Raw genomic sequence first — 16,885 nt, 5'->3', positions numbered from 1 at the left:
TTACAACTGTAAGCCATGAATCTGTGCTAGTCCAACAGTGGTAAAAGACTCAACTTCTCTATGGTTGAGCCAAAGTTATCTGAGTAAGAATGAGAATCATATTATTTAGGTAAAATTTAATTACTTGGTTAGTTATACTTCTCAGGTTCCTTTCACTTTTATTATGCATTTGTCTCCTTAGATTGTAGACGTGCTGAGGTACCAGTGTCCACTAAATTACATTCTGTATAGCCACCCTACAAGAATAATCCTGCTCATTACTGTGCAATACATTACACAGAAAGAAAACAGTTACTTTAAAAACTTACTGATAGGATTTCAGGTCAGGAACTCTTAAAGTTATAGAAAGCCAGAATTCAAAGAAGATATGAATCTACTGTGAATCAAAAAGAATGGAAGCCTGCTGATCCCATTAGGTATATGCACCATTACGCTGCCTTTCTTACATACTCAAAATTTGTTTTCCAAGAATTGAGCTCTGCTCCTTAAGCAGACAAAATGTTGATCATTAAGGGATCTTTTCAGTCTTAATCTCCTGTAGATGCAACTCCATTTTTTTTCACTAAACACTTTATCCCAAACTGCTCTCTGTTGCATACTGCACTCTTTCTTCACAAAATCAAAAAAAAAAAAAAAAAAAAAAAGATAAGCCAGAAAGTCAGCTACAATACCATTAGGAATATATAAGAAAGGTTCTTGTTTTTCCAACTTGCTTGTCTCCATGCTGACCCAAAACTTCATGTCAGCTACCATAGCTCAGTGATGATGGTGATGCACCATCTCTCCCTGGGGGAATGAGCCATGCTGTATTCACACAATCTTCAGGAATTTTAAGTTTCAGGAATTTTTACTGTGCATGTAAAACTGCATTTTTAAAGGGTTATAATTTGGCCAGATTTGAGCAGATTTCTTTTTCACAGAAACAGCAAAAGGCACATCCTCCCACAAAAGCCATCTTTTCAAATCTCAATTCCTTGTCCCAACCTGGGGGAGTAAGAAAATGAGGGGGAATGCACTTTTCCAAGTAGAGATAGCCAGATTTTAGCATATCTTAAAAATATTTCTCAATAGAGTACTTGCCCATAGTTCTGAGATACAGCTGAACCACATTAAGTTTATCTATAAACCTCAGTAAAAGTCAAACTACACTTTTTAGAATTTCAACCCAGATAAGACCTAGGCAAAGTTATAAAAGAAGAGTCTCTGAATAGACAATACCAATCAAAAAGCAAGATATGTTGTCAGTTTTGTCTATGAATAATAGGTTAAAAAGGTAATTTTAAACTCACAATTGAAAATTTAAATAAAGAAAAAAATCGGGCATTTTCTATATTCTTTTTATTCAACAACCTCTTGCACAATACAACTTGTGCTTTTGCCATGTGATCTTTCTCAGTGGTCTTTGAATGTGTATCAACAGCTCAACTTTCAGTAACAAACAAAGGCACACTTGAAATTTCAAGTGTGTTTGTGTCAGATGGGCTAAAGGATTTAATACTGTGCCATTTAATACTGCTGTAGGCCAGCAGAAATGGTTCATACAATATCATTACCTGACTACAGAAGCACCTGGCTCATGCCAGAGGCTCATACTCAAGGCCACCACAGGTATGCTGCCCTTTCTCTAGGCCTGCCCTACATACCTGAGACCAGAAATTAAGTAGCACAGGTCTTGCAGTGGTTCCACCTCCCTACCTGAGGCATTTATGTGCACAGGAAATATCTTCAGAATCTCACCTATATCAGTTTTATGGCAGTTAGCCAAAAGCCTCATATAGACAAGTTCAAGATCAAGTGCACCACTACAAAGCACTAAGTTGGAAGCTAAAAAGGAAGTAGGCAAGCAAGTGAATGAGTAGGCAGGAGAGATGGAAGAGATCTTGATAGTTCTTACTCAGATTTTAGGCACAACCAAAATTCCCTTGACATACCAAGGGAGAAGAGAAAAATAAGCACCTTAAAAAAGAAAAAATGGAGCACATTACCTAAAGGAAATACTCTATATTTAGAGGGAATTCATTTTCCTTTTTAAGTGAGTCACTTTCAAGAATTTAAGGCTGGCAACGTCCCTTTAAGATTATATTCAAAAGAGAATAAAATAATATAATAAAATTAGCTACACATTTAAACGAAAGCATCATCAGTAACATACTCTACTTATATCCATTTTACCTGAATTCCCTTTAGAGATGAAGCACCCATGTAAAGAAATACTCCATAAAGTACTGGCATAGGAATAAACTGCACAAATAAGCAGAGAAAGGGAAGAGTATATTAAATACCATTTAACAATATTAAATGCTAAACAGTTGAAATTCAAAGTGCCATATGCCTGCATTAATCAGACAAGTTGTAAACTCAGATTCACTCAATTACAAATTAATAATGCTACTCAGATCACAAAGCAAAAGAAGAATCTGTCTCTACAGTTTTATTTTTCTCTCGTGGCCAGTTCTGAGGACAATGTACATTATTCACTATTAAAATTAACAGAACTACAAGAAAAATGTGTTTGGTTCATACTTTTTTTTTTTTTTTTTTTACTTAAAAGACTGCTCAGGAGAAAGTATCTGAATAGTAAAACTATAATCCTCAAACAGCTATTCAAGATACACACAAACTGTTTCATGTTGCTGAAGGAAATGTTCTGTGCTATAAGCATTTATAAAAGGTGAATGACTTTCATGGAATGACACTGTAAGAGAACACAGTAAATATTCAAGCTCTAAGTATAAAGTGTGTAGGTTACAGGATATTTCCATAGAAAAGTATTTGTTTTAAATACTAAATGCATATAACATGTTCAGTTTGGTTTCAACAAAGATAAGTTTTTATGATGTACGTAATAAAACACTACTGGGATTTTCAAGTTCTAAGGGCTTATTGCCTTCACTGTGACAACATGCAAGTCTAAATTCTGATCTTACTGAAGGCAGTGAATGGACTCACCGATTTCACTGAGGCCTGACAATTCTTATAAACAGTATTACGCATATAGATGGTATTACATAAGCATATGACTAGACACCCAGTTTCAGGACACTGGTGAGCAGTGCAGAGCGTGCTGGCAGCATGAGAGAATTTTTGTGTTCATTGCCAAGAATTAACCACAAAAAGTCTCCCGCAACTGTGAAGGTATTTTTAATAATCCAGAATTCAGAAAATGTTCTTAAATTATCTAAATACATTTACTTATTTGTATAACTGAGCAAGACTGGTTCCTGACAATGATACACCATAGGTGAATGGCAGAATTCACTCTGACTTCAGCAAGACTGGATTACATTACAAGGTTTCTGACTTTAAAATGTTAGATTTTCCTAGTGATTTTATTAGATGAAATTAAAATTTCACTCTAGATTATCATTGTGAAAAATTATTATAGTTAGTAATGTGCCTGGAAAGGGCAGTCCTTAAATAATATAGTAACAGCAGTGAAACATTCTGTGTACTGCACTATTATTTAGCTTTTCCATATTTCCCCCAAATTACCTTCAGAATACTTGTCAAAAAGACAGATGAGCCCATCAGGATAAAAATCATGAGCCCTGTGACTCTTTGCTCCCGGATTCCAAGAAATTTTGGCTGTTCCCCTGGAGCAGAACACTCTGATTCCAGTTTTAAGCTATTCACGTGGGAAATAGAGAGGACAGTGGCTGCAACAAACCATGGCAGTCCCATAATAGAGCACACTCCAAGCATGACGGCCACCATGAGTAAGTCAAGATGGTATCCACATCCTTTCTGCAAAAAAAAATGCAATGACAGCAAGAAGTTACAAAATGACATCTGAAATAAGAAGATTGGCAGGCATTTCTAATGAACAGCTAGAGACAATTACAAATTACGTGATTTGTAGCAGAAAATTGCTACATTGTCTTTTATGTGGTATCCAGGCTGGGTCAGTAGTGGTGGCAAACCGGTTATCTAAGGGGAATTCCTACCGTTCATTTGGTATGATTAATTTTATTAGACTCACTTCTGTTGTAAGTGTATATATCATAAATCCAAAATAATTTGGTGCCACAATAATGGGCAACAAATAGTTTTTATGCTTGTAAATGCAATAATAGTAAGACAATGGAAAATACTGACATTTTTCTGTTTTAAGTAAATCTCTTCTCTCAATGACAACAAATGCTAGTGTACAGAACAGCCAACTGCACTGCCAACTTTCCATAGCACTTATCTTAATAGATATCCACCCCTACAGAGGAGGTAAAACATGAATTTTGATTCTTTCCTATACAAAACTTCTCCAGTTAACATTTACAAAATCAGTTTATGCTCTAAATGGCCAGAAAACTACATCAATACTTGTAAAGACTTTATAAATGGTAAACACCATAGTAATAAGTGTTCCCTAATGTACTTCCATCTAGTCTAAGAACAGGCAGGTAGATATTAAGAGAAATTAACCTATAATTAAGCTATACATTAAACTACAAAATAATCATAATCATCACCAAGTGCTGGTTTCCCTATTCAATATTGAGAAGTAATATAATAAGCATTCATATGGGAAGCCAGTATAAAACCCTTGGTTTTGGATTATCTCTGTAGCAGTTAAATGCTTTGTCAATTTACCAGCATTATACTTTGCTTTTGTAGTTGTGGACACAACATTTTGGTCAGACCTCAGGCACATTTAAAAGCCTACATATTTGAAAACGACCAGTGATCTTCATCAAGCTTACTGATATAAATGTTTGCTAGCATAGACAGAAGGAATATTTCTTTTTCTATTTTAGTAAGTATCCAGGAATACTACATAGCTGCAAGCAACAAATCAAGCTATTTTTCCTTAAAAAAGTCAGGTAGTGAGTTACCTCCTCAATATGGCAACAAATCCAATGTCATGGTCTGATGAAGCAGTGATGTTCATGCAAACAATGAATATGTTGAACCATAATTTTGCCTGTAAACCCATGCAAATGCCTTTTGACATAAAAAAAGTAACTAAACTAAACTTGGAAGGGTTTGCTACAGAGACTGCCAAAAGCTGAAATGTGCACTATTTAGAATTTGCTATGGGAAGTATAAAAAAAGAGGGGAAGAACGAGCTGGAAGCAAACAAGTCATATCTTTCTGAAGACAACTTTAATTTCTAAAATGGGAAGTGTCTGGGTTTATGAAAATGCAAGCCACATCAAAATGAAAATGCCATCTTATTTACTTACTTTATTTGAAAAGGGGAATTCATATAAAATACAGAAAATGAAAAGAACCAACTCTAGCGGCCTTCCCTCACTCCCCAAAAGCACTCGTGAGTCTTATCTCCAAGACACATCTTGACAAGCTCAGAGACGTGTCAAACAAAGATATTAGTTACATGCACAATGCACTCAAAGAAAGAGTTTAATTCTAAATCCTAACAGAGACACCTTTTTTTACCTTCTGACACATTTATGAGGAATGTATCTGCTAATGCATACAGAATCCGAGAGCATTTCCTCACATTCATACATGATCTGAGGAACCTGACATATGGGAAGAAAAGGAAGCATAGCAACAGGTGATGCTACACCAGACCCCAGCAAAACTAAAACGCAGCAAGACAAGGGGGCAGCCAGGAGGACCATCTGACTCCCAGATGCCAGTGCTGAAAAAACACATTCCAAAGCTTGGCAGCAAATTCCTGCATCTGTCAAGTTAACCACATGCAATGCTATGGATTGACATGAAGAGCCAGGCTGACAAAGAGGGCAAAAAAAGAACATATCAAATGTCACAATCATCCAAGAAGAGGCAGTGCAGAGTGAAGGTTGCAAATGCATTTGCTAAAGCAACTTGGGTTTGGATTGCTGCTTATTAAAAGTATGTCAAAAAAAAAAGCCTAAGCTCGCTGCATATACATGTACAGAAACCTGCTGCTAGATTTTGCCCAACAGTTTTTCAGAGGGGTGATGTCCCTTTTTCTCTCTCCATCTGTAGGCAACTAAAGTGTTAGAGAACAGAGCAGGAAGTTGTCCTATGTTGTTTTAAGAACCCATTGTGCCTCTAAAGTTCAGTCTTATTCTCCTCCATTCTTTAAGAGGGAGGACATATGAAAAAATAGATGGGTAGAAGTGCAGAGAAAGATGAAGAAAGGAAAAAAAATCTTGTAATGCAAAATAACCCCTGATTTTTCAAAGTCCAGTCCAGTAGGCAAACAGTGTCTTTTAAAGGGGTAATATAACAGTGACGAAGGAAATGATTAACTTTTTTTTTTTTTTGTAAGGTGAATTGGTATCATATTCCAAATAAAGTATAGAGGATAGCATTTTATTGATTCAGAATCTCTGTACCAAATCACACTAGTAAAGACTTGTACTTCATAGACTGATGGAAAAATGCATAACAATGCTTAATAACAGTGCTACATAGCATAAAATAAATTAGCATCCTCGAGTAGATAAAAATACATAAGTAGATAAAATTACATAACCTGAGGCAGGAAATGACAATAAAATGAACTATTTGACTGAATACCTTTAGTTTGTGTTCTTTTCGATTTATAATGACAGCTGTGATCTGCTGGTCCATAAAGATAAGGATAGTACAAAGCAGGGCTGGAATTACAGCTGCAATGACTGTCCACCAAGGATTAGGCCCCAAAGGAGTAATAAACCATCCACGATCATCTCTGGTGGGCTACAAAAAGAAAGTCATGCATGACTAAGGATATCCAAGGATTATCTACACAAGAACACACACAAAAACATTTCTAGGATACAATTTCCTTTAAAATTAATAAATTATCTCTCTATACAGGATGACAGAAAAAAATGCTAAACTTCCTATAATATCAAAAAGAGAAGATATATATCTAGGGTACTGCAGACTTGGTTATATTTGGAAAGAGACCCACCCAACTACACAGGCCACTGATCAGAACAGTTTTATAGCATATGGTGAGCACAACAAATTCTTCATAGTATCACTACTCCCTGACTACGAATATATAATAAAACTGCTATAGTGCACTATTTTATCAAAATAGTAAGGCAGTGCAACTAATCAACAAATTACCTTAAAAGCATTTGGAACCTGAAGTTTTGGTGATGGAATCCCAATGGCATAGTCAATTAAAACCATGGACAAAATAGTGAGAAAGACAGCAAAATCGCTGACAACAGATCGCACCTATGATTATCAAGAGAAACGACAACTTTAACAAAAGCACTCATGTCATTTAGGATCTATTAGGACTCATTTCTTTTCAGAGTTTCAAGACATTTTTTGCTTACAGCTAAAATCATATTTATTCTGGTACAATTTTTTAACAGAGAACAGACACAGTGTCCATTTTACCAGCAGCAAACTGAATTTGCAGTGCAGATGGCATTCATGCTTACACATTACTAATGACAACTTTTGAATTAAACAAATGGCACACACCTTTGTTGGGAAGTATCGGCTAGTTTTGAACTGCTTCAGTGTGGATGACAGAGTTACTGTAGAAAAGAATAATATGACAGACCAGAAGAGGACATCTGGAACGTAAGGGCCATGATGACCACAGGCTCGTCCAACAAACTCTCCATGAAACTTTTTACATTCCTATCAGGGAGAACAAAATAGTATTGTTCTGAAAAGTATGCTTATGCTGATACTTTCTTTCCAATTACTTTCCTAAATTACAAGCAATCTAGATGGTATTAACAGAAATAGTAAAGTCATTTTTAGGTATTTATTAATTGAAAAAGTAAGGCTGCAAGTATTTCTATATGGTCTATGTGGAAAAGTCTCGAACGCTCAAAAGAATCACCTTTTTAACAACTATTACATGACAAAGTATATGACTAAAATATACCATAAAGAAAGTCATTAATTTAAAAGCAGATTTATTTCAAACTGAACACACTCATTTATTTTCTGTTTCAAATACAGGTTTGCTCTTCCTAATTCCTTCCAATAAAGGAAAGTTTGAAAACAACCAAGAGAAAGGCTGCTCCTGAATTCCTGCTTCATTCTCAAGAATTGACTTTTGTTTTAACTTCGCAGGTCAAGCAAGGAAAAAGCAACTTGGAATGTACGGTATTAATCTAAAAGGAGACCAATACATTTAATACCACACGGGGGCGGCACATTCCACAAATTATCTTTTGCTTTAAAATGTGATCAGGTAAAACGTATCAGAACCCAAAATCTGCATTATTTTTTCCAATATAATTTAAGATCAACTGTGCAGTAGAAAACGTGTCTGATAATTCTGCAGTAGCATCCTTAGCTGTTAAAAATCATACTTCTTTGTCTTAACAAGACTTCTTAACAAGCAGTGAAATAGAGTGTAGCTATAAAAATAGGAGCTACAAGCTCTGGACTTGCAATCCTTTCCTTCTCCTTCCCCAAACCCTCCATGCATATTAAGACAAAAAAAAACACAGCATCCAGAATCAGAGATTCCATACAGCCATATCCTGACAAATCAGGATCTCTTTGTTTCAAATGAACTGGGTCATTGGCTCATCAAATGCACATCACAATACTGCAGCTTGCCATGTTATGAGAAACTTTGTCTTTGAACAAAGGCTAGCTTGAAAAACAACACAAAACAAAACATTTCTATTCAAAGGCCATGAGACAAAGGAGTGGAAAACTTTTTTCTTTTTCTTTTTTTTTCCCTCTTATAATATCTAGGATAAATGTGATGTACTTTTGACTGATTAAATTGACGTTAGCTGGGAAAAAATATTTCAGGAAATACTTAGCAGGAAATTCTCAAGATTTTGGAACATCAAATAGAAGACATATCCTGGCCTGAGCTAGACGTTGACATTGGCATAACACACATTCCTTGTGTAAGAAGAGGCACCTACACACCTACCGAAAGGACTTCGTCACCATCAGAATAAAAACTCAGATCATGTTTAGTTTGTCCTAGACAGCAAAAAAAACAATAAATAAATAAAAATAATGTTCTTAGTGGGTCTTACTGTGGGCTTTTAAGAAGTGTTTGTCTTTCCTGACCAACCTAAATCTCCAAAAATGTAGAACTCATACATCAGACAAAAGAAACAACAAAAAGAACTGAGCAGCAGAAAAGACAGTGGGGTAAGGCTGACCAAATATTTATAGACAACTAGGTATAACCTTTTATTGCATTTCTATAGGATAGGAGAATTGAAGTATACTGATGATGTTTGCAAGAAATAAACGCATGAAGTATGAAAAAACTTGGATATTTCTTTGACAATTATAGGGATTCACAGGAAAAGTTGGCCAGTTATATTGCTATGCATGTAAACTCAAATTTTGGTAATAAGGTTTTTAGAAGTTTTGAAGGGTTTTATATAATGCAGCTGGTCTTTTACATTTATAGTTAAAACAAAATCTGTTATTTTAAATCTCCTCAGCTGCAAATGTACTCTGAAAAACACTGTCAGAGATCTGAGAAAGTGAGAGGAGGAGTCTGCCCCTGCACAGATGCTCTTTGAGTGTGCTGCAGTTTTGAGAATATTCATTCTGGATTGCTGGAATCCCTCAGGCCAGCAGTTCTCAACTTTCTCTCTGCTGTTGCTACACCAACAGAGTTGAGGAGCAGTCCTTGCTATCAAGACATTAACAGCCATGGAAGAATGCTCTTGCTTACTCATGATAGAAAGACACCAGTTCTGCATTCCTGCTTTTGAAGGAAAAAATCTGTGGGAGATGGTCAAGACAGATTGGGCTTTAAGCACTTCATTTGGTTGTGCTTATGATGGGGTTAATTCTGGTTTATTTTTTGAACCTTTAGCTTTATGCCTTTATCACTCAATTCTCTTTTGCTTTGTAATGAAATTATATCTTTGCGAGAAAAACTGTTGGCTAGATCACAATATGCCACTTTAATCAGGTTGCAAAAGTTGCTTCAAAGAAGTAAAATCTAAAATAGTAAATCCTTTGAATGTAGGAAAGTGTACCATTTAGAAACAACTTATCCATGTGAGCTAACCCAAACTATATATTTTTCCTGTCCTTCCTCCCAGTAAAATAATTTGCATAACTAAGAAATCCGTAAGACTGAAGACCTAGATAAGAGAAATTTGGCCACTGAACAGGAGCTATATAGAATTTCTCCCTTTCCTTTCCTTTATAGCCTGAACAGCTGGAAGAATGTTTTAGGGGAAATAAATGCTTCTAGAGTCTTTCTACACAAGGGAACTTTGGTTTTGCCATCTGGCAGAATTTAGGACAAATCCGTTATCATTTGACATGTTTAGACTTAATCTCAGTCAAACTCTTGTGCTAGTGTGTCAAGGAGTTTCCAAAGCAGGGCACAAAATGCACATACTTGCTTTAATGTGTACTATCAAAGACTGCATAATGATCTACCAAAATGTTTACAAAAAGAGAGAATTCTACGAAGTTTATGTTAACTTTTGTTCAGTTAAGCATATTATATGCTTTATTTGAACAAGTAGGATCAGAAAAAAACATAGTACTTTTCCTATACATATGTTGCTTAAGAATAGAAAAAATGCTTATTTATGCTTATACCTTTATTTACTAAATTCCAGTATTTCACTTACTGACACAGTGAGGTTCCCCCATGGCACATCAGATGCAGATATATTGTAGTCTTGCCAGTACTGCAAGGTTTTATTGCTAGGGTGTTCTGGTTCCACACAATTGCATCTGAAAAGACAAAACAGTATCTTTTCTTTAATAATAAAAGATGTGTCTGATACAAATCCAAATTATCAACTTCATGACATATTAAAATTGTGCTCTACTTTGCCATATAATCTTCGTTTAAATGAATTCAGTAAATGCATGCTTTAAAGCCATTTGTAGTTCAGTAGCTAGTGCTATTACTAGAGTAAAATTTGCTGTGAGGTGCATATGCATATATAGTACGTAACGTGACATATTTAAACCACTGTCCACAGCATGTTTTTCCATCTATTTTCCTCCTATTCAACTGATACTCCTGAGCAGAGTTTTTAACACTAAGAATGTGCCAGTCCTGTTCCACTAGCTTATACCAGTATTTCCCTACATGGGATTAGACACTATGCACAGTTCCAGGGCTGACACGTTTCTGAAATGCAAACTGTCTGTATTCTGTTTCTTTTTCTTTACCAGAGCACATTAGCGCGAAAAACGGACAAAGCACCTGGTCAACTGATCTCTGCAAGATCACCAGCACCAAAGGCTCTGGGAACTTTTGTGTCTGTTGTTTTTCCTTTCCCCACAGCTACTTTAAAAGCATACTTTTCATTCTAAATTGTGTATTCTAACATACATAAAGGTGAAGAGGCAGTGTGGGAGGACAATACTTCAAAAAGGCAATTTAAAACAAAAATTAAGTCTTTAAAGCCTCTGAAGCAACTGTGGGAGGCTTTTTCTTTGACAAAGACTTCAAAATCTGCAGGATACTCTTTAGGTTCTGAGATGTCAAGTGTGCTTTGCAGTTCTCTTCAAATTAATCCTACTTCAAAAATCTATAGTACTATATATCCTGCTCATATTTTAACTTGCTTATGACAGCTGCAAATAAATTCTGTACTCCTTTTTCTGATAAAGGTGTCAGGAGTAACTGGGTACAGAATAAAATCTAACTATACAGTAGAGAGCCATTAAGCACACATTTGCATTCCAATTCTAGCAGAGTATCACTTTATTCACTTAGCTAAGCCATCAATTTTCTCTGTGGACATTTGTCTTTCCACAAAACAAGGATGATGATTCCTACATAAAATTGTGGTATTTTCTGTATATGGCTTTCTGCCATCTACATCATGTGTACAGATTAGTGCTATTGTATTTCCATTACAATACTATACATGTGACAAAACAGCTGCATTTAATACAGAGAGTGGGAGAGATGCAGGTTATCTTTGTGCAAGTCCTTGCTTTTATTATAAATGCAGCTATTTATAAGAGAAAGAAAAAAGTCTTACAGCCCATGAACAAAAAGAAAAAAAAAAAAAAGAAAAGCAATGGCATTCAGAAAAACCGAGGGCCTGAGCCAAAAGTCATTGAAGACTGGATCTTTCAAATAGACAATATGCTTTGGATCAGGCCTCAAGTGCAAAATGAACGCGTGTTCAATGCATGTTTAAAATACTACAAAATAATTAAATGAAGCACATCAATAACAGTGAGTTAAGGTAGCATAATAAAGTCAATAAATGGGATGTCTATGCTACTGCAAAGGAGTATTTGACGTTCATGCAACAATACAAGTGTGGCTATTTCAGGTTACTATTGTTTCCTGGGAGCACAGGAGCTCCCTGCCCCCTGTGGTCCATCGCTGATCGCAGACTGGGAAGACTCTGGGTGATGGCCCATTGGAATTTGATTACAGTAGGCCAAGGTGACGTGGGCTGTTCAATCACAGTCACTTTATCACTAGAAGGGAAGACTGTGCATGTCACCAACACTATACAGTACAACTACACGTACTGCAAACTGCAAAGTTCCATTTAGAAGATAGAGAAGCCAGAATTTTCTATTTCCTTAAACTCAGAAACCTGGCCGTTGAAGGCATAGTTCAATACAACTCAAGTAATTCACCTTCGGATGAGATCATCACTCTGTTCATTGCTAGATCAATACCACTTTCCTTCTTCACAGCATTCGAGTCTGGCCTGTACCACGTTTTGTTGGCATTTACTGTTGGCAGATCATCCTTCTGGAAGTGACTTGTGCAAACTCTGCCCATACAGACAAAAAACTTTACTCTGCACTCAGCTTTTGCCATTCAATGGTAGCAGAATCAGGCCCTAACTGTAAAGATCGGATCCTGCTTCCTACTGAAAGAGGTAAAATTGAAGTCAGAGTAGATCTTTGCTTAGCATCACAGAAATGGGAGATGGAATGACAATCCCCCTCCAGCCCAGAATACACAACTGGAAGTGCCATCCAGTGCCAGAATATAAAAGAGTAACTACCAAAATGTGGCATTTCATAAGAGATGTAATTGCTGCATGATGACTATTTCCCAAAACAACTGACCGACAAGGAGGAACTCACATTAGAGAAATAAGGCTTTCTACTTTCATCTCTTAAAACTATTAGTCTCTTTCATCATCATTTTTACTCTAACAGACAGGTCAACTCTCAGGAGAAAAAGTAAAATACACTGAATTAATAACTACTAACACATCTTCCTATTTTCTTGATAAATTATTATTCAGAAGGTGGAATTAAGTAAAATTGTATTGCTTCTTGAAGGTTCACAGAATCACAGAATCTCTAGGTTGGAAGAGACCTCAAGATCATCGAGTCCAACCTCTAACCTAACACTAACAGTACCCACTAAACCATATCCCTAAGTTCTACATCTAAACGTCTTTTGAAGACTTCCAGGGATGGTGACTCCACCACTTCCCTGGGCAGCCCGTTCCAGTGCCTAACAACCCTTTCAGTAAAGAAATTCTTCCTAACATCTAACCTAAAACTCCCCTGGCGTAACTTTAGCCCATTCCCCCTCGTCCTGTCACCAGACACATGGGAGAACAGGCCAACCCCCACCTCGCTACAGCCTTCTTTAATGTACTTATACAGAGCAATAAGGTCACCCCTGAGCCTCCTCTTCTCTAGGCTGAACAAGCCCAGCTCCTTCAGCCGCTCCTCATAGGACTTGCTCTCCAGGCCCCTCACCAGCTTCGTCGCCCTTCTTTGGACCCGCTCAAGCACCTCGATGTCCTTCTTGTAGCGAGGGGCCCAAAACTGAACACAGTACTCAAGGTGCGGCCTCACCAGAGCCGAGTACAGGGGGACGATCACCTCCCTAGCCCTGCTGGTCACACTGTTTCTGATACAAGCCAGGATGCCGTTGGCCTTCTTGGCCACCTGAGCACACTGCTGGCTCATATTCAGCCGACTGTCCACCATCACTCCCAGGTCCTTCTCTGCCTGGCAGCTCTCCAACCATTCCTCTCCCAGCCTGTAGTTCTGCTTGGGGTTATTGCGCCCCAGGTGCAGGACCCGGCACTTGGCCTTGTTGAACTTCATACAGTTGACCTCAGCCCATCGGTGCAGCCTATCCAGATCCTCCTGCAGAGCCTTCCTACCCTCGAGCAGATCGACACACGCACCTAGCTTGGTGTCATCTGCAAACTTACTGAGGGTGCACTCAATGCCGTCATCCAGATCATTGATGAAGATGTTAAAGAGGACCGGCCCCAGCACCGAGCCCTGGGGGACGCCACTAGTGACTGGCCTCCAACTGGACTTGGCTCCATTTACCACAACTCTTTGGGCCCGGCTATCCAGCCAGTTTCTAACCCAACGAAGCGTGCGCCAGTCCAAGCCAAGAGCAGCCAGTTTCTTGAGGAGAATGCTGTGGGAGACGGTGTCAAAAGCCTTGCTGAAGTCAAGGTAGACCACATCCACAGCCTTTCCCTCGTCCACCCAGCGCGTCACTTTGTCGTAGAAGGAGATCAGGTTCGTCAAGCAGGACCTGCCTTCCATAAACCCATGCTGGCTGGGCCTGATCGCCTGCTTGCCCTTCAAGTGCCGCATGATGACTCCCAAGAGGATCTGCTCCATGAGCTCAAATGTGCTTAAATCCTTTTAAAATTGTTTAAGGTGCTAGGCATAGGCACTTGCCCACTGCAAGAGATGTATGTGGAGTTTATGCTGTTACCAATGAGCAAGAGACTGTACATACATCTATTAGTACATTTTCTAAGCAACATACTCAGCTCCAAATACAGTAGCAACTAAGCCATATACTGCTATGCCTATTGGTGGTAACAAGCCAGCAATCACCTTTGCTATGCCAAAAGATACAGAAGGATTAATTTGATTCTTTTTCATCATGGCTAGGAAGAAATTGCTTTTTTCATGGCTAGAATATAGGCAGGAAAGAATCTGACATTAGTTGTGGTGGCAAAAGCATAGGTGTCACTACAGTAAAAAAAAATAATAGCAATAATAATAATAATAATAATAAAACCCTCTGCTGCTAATCTGATGATTTTTTCTTAAGTTTCATTAATTTTAGGCAACCATCATTAACTTCACTGTGCATGACATTTTCTGCATCTTGTTCTGTTTTCAAAAAGCAGAGCTAGGGTTTGACAACCACAGCTTCAGGACACCTCAAACTACTATTAGTGTTCCCCCCAAAGGAACAGTCATTAGTAACCCTATTAGCACTGAAAAGACTTGTCTGTATGACCTCTCTTCCTTTGGACAATGGGAAAAAGAATATGGGTTGGTAAATTAGAAACTGGTTGTTTTACATGTAAAGTTGTCCCCTCCCCCCCTTTTATCAGCAATAAAATCACTGTTGCTCAGTAACCAGTCAGGTGAAAGGTTCTGTACTAAAACAATCCTGAGCGTACCTTTTTACTACAAAACAAGAAACATATTCCCTAGGCCTATTTACTTGATCAAAATTAACGTAAGTCTGGTGCAAGAATCCCTAATTTCTACCTCTCATCCCCAATTCTTCAAGCTCGTTCTCCATGTGCTTATGAAGCTCCATTGAGCACACCCTCCTCCCCACGCTGTGCAGCATGGTGTGAGCCCATTCTGCTGCCATTACAATGTAAGAACTTGCATGGTGTTTTTGTGAGTAAATAAATAACCCTTACATGGTGCAGCTCCTTTGGAAGCCTCACGGCCACTCATCCCTAGGCAACTGCCATTTTACAGTATGTTCTTTTCAAGGCTGGGAAACACTTCCTACTAAGTATTTTATGCAACTCATAAGGTTCTGTTTTAGAGTTCTTGTATTTCCAGCATGTACATACTAAAAACGACATCTATTAATACTAGATAAGGCTCAGCTCTATAAAAGGTACAACTGGAGCTTCCTCATGATTAGCTAACACACTATTTCCCTTTCCTGGAAGGGAAAAATCTCTTTTGGGCTCACTTAATATAGAGAATGAGATTTACTTTATATGAATATTTATATTTATAAAAAAAAAATACAGACAACTATGACAAATAAGCTCCAAAATGTGTTTGGTTAAACAACATGTCTCACAAAATATCAGAACACATATTTGGTAAAGAGTAGGAAGTTTTTCCCCTAAGAAGCAGACTATGCTCTATGCGTATGCTGTGCATTGATAACATAGCAGAGTAAGAACATCATAGGAAGTTGAAGATAACATCACTATTTTCATTTTAAAAGTAATGCATTATAACATACACATAAGCATTGCTAATATTGTATTTACAAGGCTGAAGGAAAGCTCAGCAGTATCAGAATGCCACGCATGTTTAGGTTGTCTCCAAATATACTGTTTTCATGTGACTCTTATGAGTACTTGAAGAGTCCTTCTGTTTGTCCAGCTGCTACACAAAAAGAGACAACAGCATCATAGACTTCATCTCCTCTGCTGTCCCATATGTACAACACCTGTATATCCCTGGCATTATATTTACCATACTCCTTCTCATGTCAACATTCATAACAATGAAACCAAGGTCTCAGTGGAAAAGAAACTGGAAGCAAAATAATTAATACTGATGGGAAATAGACTTGTCAGTTGAGTTCTATTCTCAGTATCATGAAATCCTTTCAAGGCACAGCTGTCACGGCAAGATGATTTTTTTTTTTCATTTATTAATGAGATCTGCCATCCTGAATTAGACCATTGAGTCATTAAGTTAAGTAGCCCCTCTCTGACAATCAGTAGGCATCTAAGTATATTCTGCAAATTTGGAAGTCTATATAGCTTAGTTGGTGAAGTTGAGGAGGAAAAAAAACCGTAGAAGTATCTAAATATTGCACTCAGCAGCACAACAAATTAATGTACACATAAATATATCTATATTAATATATTGGGGGGGGGGAGGATGACGCAACTGGTGTCACAGTGAACAAATCACAAAGAATTGGGTTTCTTTGGACAGCTCCTAAGAAGAACATTGTTATCCCGAAGGAAAAGTCTAGAAAACAGATTTATAGTTATATTGCAGTTTTGTTAAACTTGTCTGTCAGTCATAAAGA

General features: G+C 37.5%; 2 protein-coding genes across 10 annotated transcripts in view; one reads left to right on the top strand and one right to left on the bottom strand.

The window, feature by feature from the left end:
- Nucleotides 1–8,544, top strand: part of LOC101798883 (dipeptidyl peptidase 4) — a 63,593-nt gene extending 55,049 nt beyond the window's left edge. The window contains exon 27 of the transcript XR_011810605.1: nt 7,873–8,544. The gene's annotated coding sequence lies outside the window, so the exon portion shown is untranslated. The remainder of the gene's footprint in view (nt 1–7,872) is intronic.
- SLC4A10 (solute carrier family 4 member 10) overlaps nt 1–16,885 on the bottom strand; it is a 157,076-nt gene that overhangs the window by 12,865 nt on the left and 127,326 nt on the right. For all 9 annotated transcript variants that reach the window (XM_038182598.2, XM_038182601.2, XM_038182596.2 and 6 more), the window contains 6 exons: nt 10,494–10,599; nt 7,381–7,542; nt 7,012–7,125; nt 6,472–6,633; nt 3,493–3,744; nt 2,173–2,241 (listed from right to left, as the gene is read on the bottom strand). In XM_038182598.2, the coding sequence (XP_038038526.1) occupies nt 2,173–2,241; nt 3,493–3,744; nt 6,472–6,633; nt 7,012–7,125; nt 7,381–7,542; nt 10,494–10,599 (865 nt within the window). The remainder of the gene's footprint in view (nt 1–2,172; nt 2,242–3,492; nt 3,745–6,471; nt 6,634–7,011; nt 7,126–7,380; nt 7,543–10,493; nt 10,600–16,885) is intronic.

Source organism: Anas platyrhynchos, chromosome 7 (genome assembly GCF_047663525.1).
Source record: "Anas platyrhynchos isolate ZD024472 breed Pekin duck chromosome 7, IASCAAS_PekinDuck_T2T, whole genome shotgun sequence".
NCBI classification, from domain to species: domain Eukaryota; kingdom Metazoa; phylum Chordata; class Aves; order Anseriformes; family Anatidae; genus Anas; species Anas platyrhynchos.
The sequence above is the reverse complement of the archived record's forward strand: the minus strand, read 5'-3'. Positions and strand labels throughout refer to the sequence as shown.